This window comes from Triturus cristatus, chromosome 4_1, assembly GCF_964204655.1.
Source record: "Triturus cristatus chromosome 4_1, aTriCri1.1, whole genome shotgun sequence".
In the NCBI taxonomy this organism is placed as follows: Eukaryota; Metazoa; Chordata; class Amphibia; order Caudata; family Salamandridae; genus Triturus; species Triturus cristatus.
Genome location: NC_140585.1, coordinates 182,822,441 through 182,824,269, shown reverse-complemented (window position 1 = coordinate 182,824,269; position 1,829 = coordinate 182,822,441). Strand labels below are relative to the sequence as shown.

The 1,829-nt window shown below is 51.5% G+C and overlaps 1 protein-coding gene across 1 annotated transcript; it reads right to left on the bottom strand.

Moving 5' to 3' along the window:
* Nucleotides 1-306: 306 nt before the first annotated feature.
* LOC146853889 (uncharacterized) lies at nucleotides 307-1,245 on the bottom strand. Its single transcript, XM_085650958.1, has one exon. The coding sequence runs from the start codon at nucleotides 1,243-1,245 to the stop codon at nucleotides 307-309; it is 939 nt and encodes a 312-aa protein (XP_085507084.1).
* Between the last annotated feature and the right edge of the window lie 584 nt (nucleotides 1,246-1,829).

Sequence of the window (1,829 nt, the reverse complement as noted above, 5' to 3'; positions counted from 1 at the left end):
AGTCGGTGCCTATGATTACCGCTTCGGGTAGGGAGGGTATGACCCCCACTTTTCGCACTTGAGGGTCATTCGATACGTCCATAAGGACTTCTGCCATAGGATATGTCTTGGTATCCCCGTGTACACAAGTAACGTGAACCTGTTCCTTCTCTCTCATTTGGGCTTGAGAAATCAGGGCTCGATCTACAACGGTCACATGGCAACCAGTGTCCAGGAGGGCTTTCTGTTTTTTCCCGTTCAAGAGGATGTCTTTTTTGTATTGTATGGGTCCCCCCTGGGTCACCATTATCCTTCCTCTGGAGTACCCTACGTCCATAGGCTCAGCAGTTGTGGTCCGGTGAGGGCATTGTCGGGCGATATGACCCCACTCCCGCAGTGATAACATTGTGGTCCTTGTCCAGCAGGGCTAGGGATGGGCTGATAGGGTTTGTGAAGGGTACGGGGACTGGCCTGGGCTTTGGGTTCCGGTCTAGGTGCGTTCCTTGGGGATAAAAAAGGGGTCCGTGGGATACCCGCCCTAAACTCAGGTGATCTTTGAAATGTGCACGCCAACTCCACCGCGGTCACAGAGGACAAGTTAGGGTGTTGTTTTACCCAAGACCGAGTGGTAATAGGCAAAGCCTCCAGATATTGTTCTAACACTATTTTGTCTGTAACTTCTTCGACGGTGGATGTCTGGGGGGTCAGCCACCGGTGTCCCAGATCCTTGATCCGGTAATACAGGGTCCGTGGGTTCTCCCCGGAGGACCATTTTTCTTTTCTAAATCTATTACGATAGTATTCCTGGTCGCATCCCAGCCTCTCCAAAATAGCTCTTTTTACCTCTTCGTAGGGTGTGGTACCGGCAGGGTTGGCGGCCTGATAGGCTGCCTGCAGTTCTCCCGACAAGAGAGGGGCTATATACTGGCTCCATCGTTCGTGTGGCCAGGCAGCCGTGGAGGCGACCCGTTCGAAGTTTGTAAAGAAGTAATCGGGGTCTTCTCCTTCCTGAAACTTTTGGAGAACGGACCCAGGGACATGAGGGTGTACTCTGGTGCTCACAATAGCATCTGTGAGCCGCAGTATGGCGGTGTCTTGTACCTGTTGGTTTGAGGTAAGTAGGGTTGCTTGGTCTCTCAAAGCTGCTTGTAGGGTCTCCCTATCTTGTTTAGCGGTCTGGACCTGTTGTTCCAATACCAGCTGCAGATGTCGTTGTCCTTCTGCCAACTGGTTGATCATGCTTTCGAGGGGCACGGGCTGTGTCATGATTCGACACCTGTATGCAAAAATCCCACTTCTGACACCACTTTTGTGGGGTTGGCGGTGGTCACAGGGACAAAGGAGTGCCCAAAAACGTGATAATAAGGTTTGTTGTGGCTTTATTAGCGTGATATAAGGGAACGTGGTCAAAGCGTCTCATAAACATCCAAACAAAAGGTGAAAATGACACAAGAGCAGTTTGTTCCTCCAGCTCGGGGGTGGTCTTCTAGGGGTTTATCCGTCCTCCTCTTCTGCGTTTCGTACCACCGGGGAAGCGTGGAGGGGAAGAGAAAAGACAAAACAAAAAAAGGGGTCAAGCTCTGGTCTGGTTCCTAAAAGTATTGTGCTACCGTCACCAAAAAAGGAGTGTGCCATATATCGGAGAAGTGCCAGAAAACAAAGCAATCAAACACACTCCTGTGCCTTATTGTCCTTTGCCTCCCCACCACCCCCACCAAAATGATCCCTTTAGTGTCACTCGCCTGAGACCACGACCCCTCTCCTGGGCCGTGGTATGAGGACACAGGGCGTTTTCTCCCTCCTCCTGCCCACCGGGTATGTACGTGGTATGTCGTGCTTTCTCTGTCTCC

What these genes read in the sequence shown, in the direction of transcription:
- LOC146853889 (XM_085650958.1), bottom strand. Translation starts at nt 1,245, where the DNA reads ATGACACAGCCCGTGCCCCTCGAAAGCATGATCAACCAGTTGGCAGAA.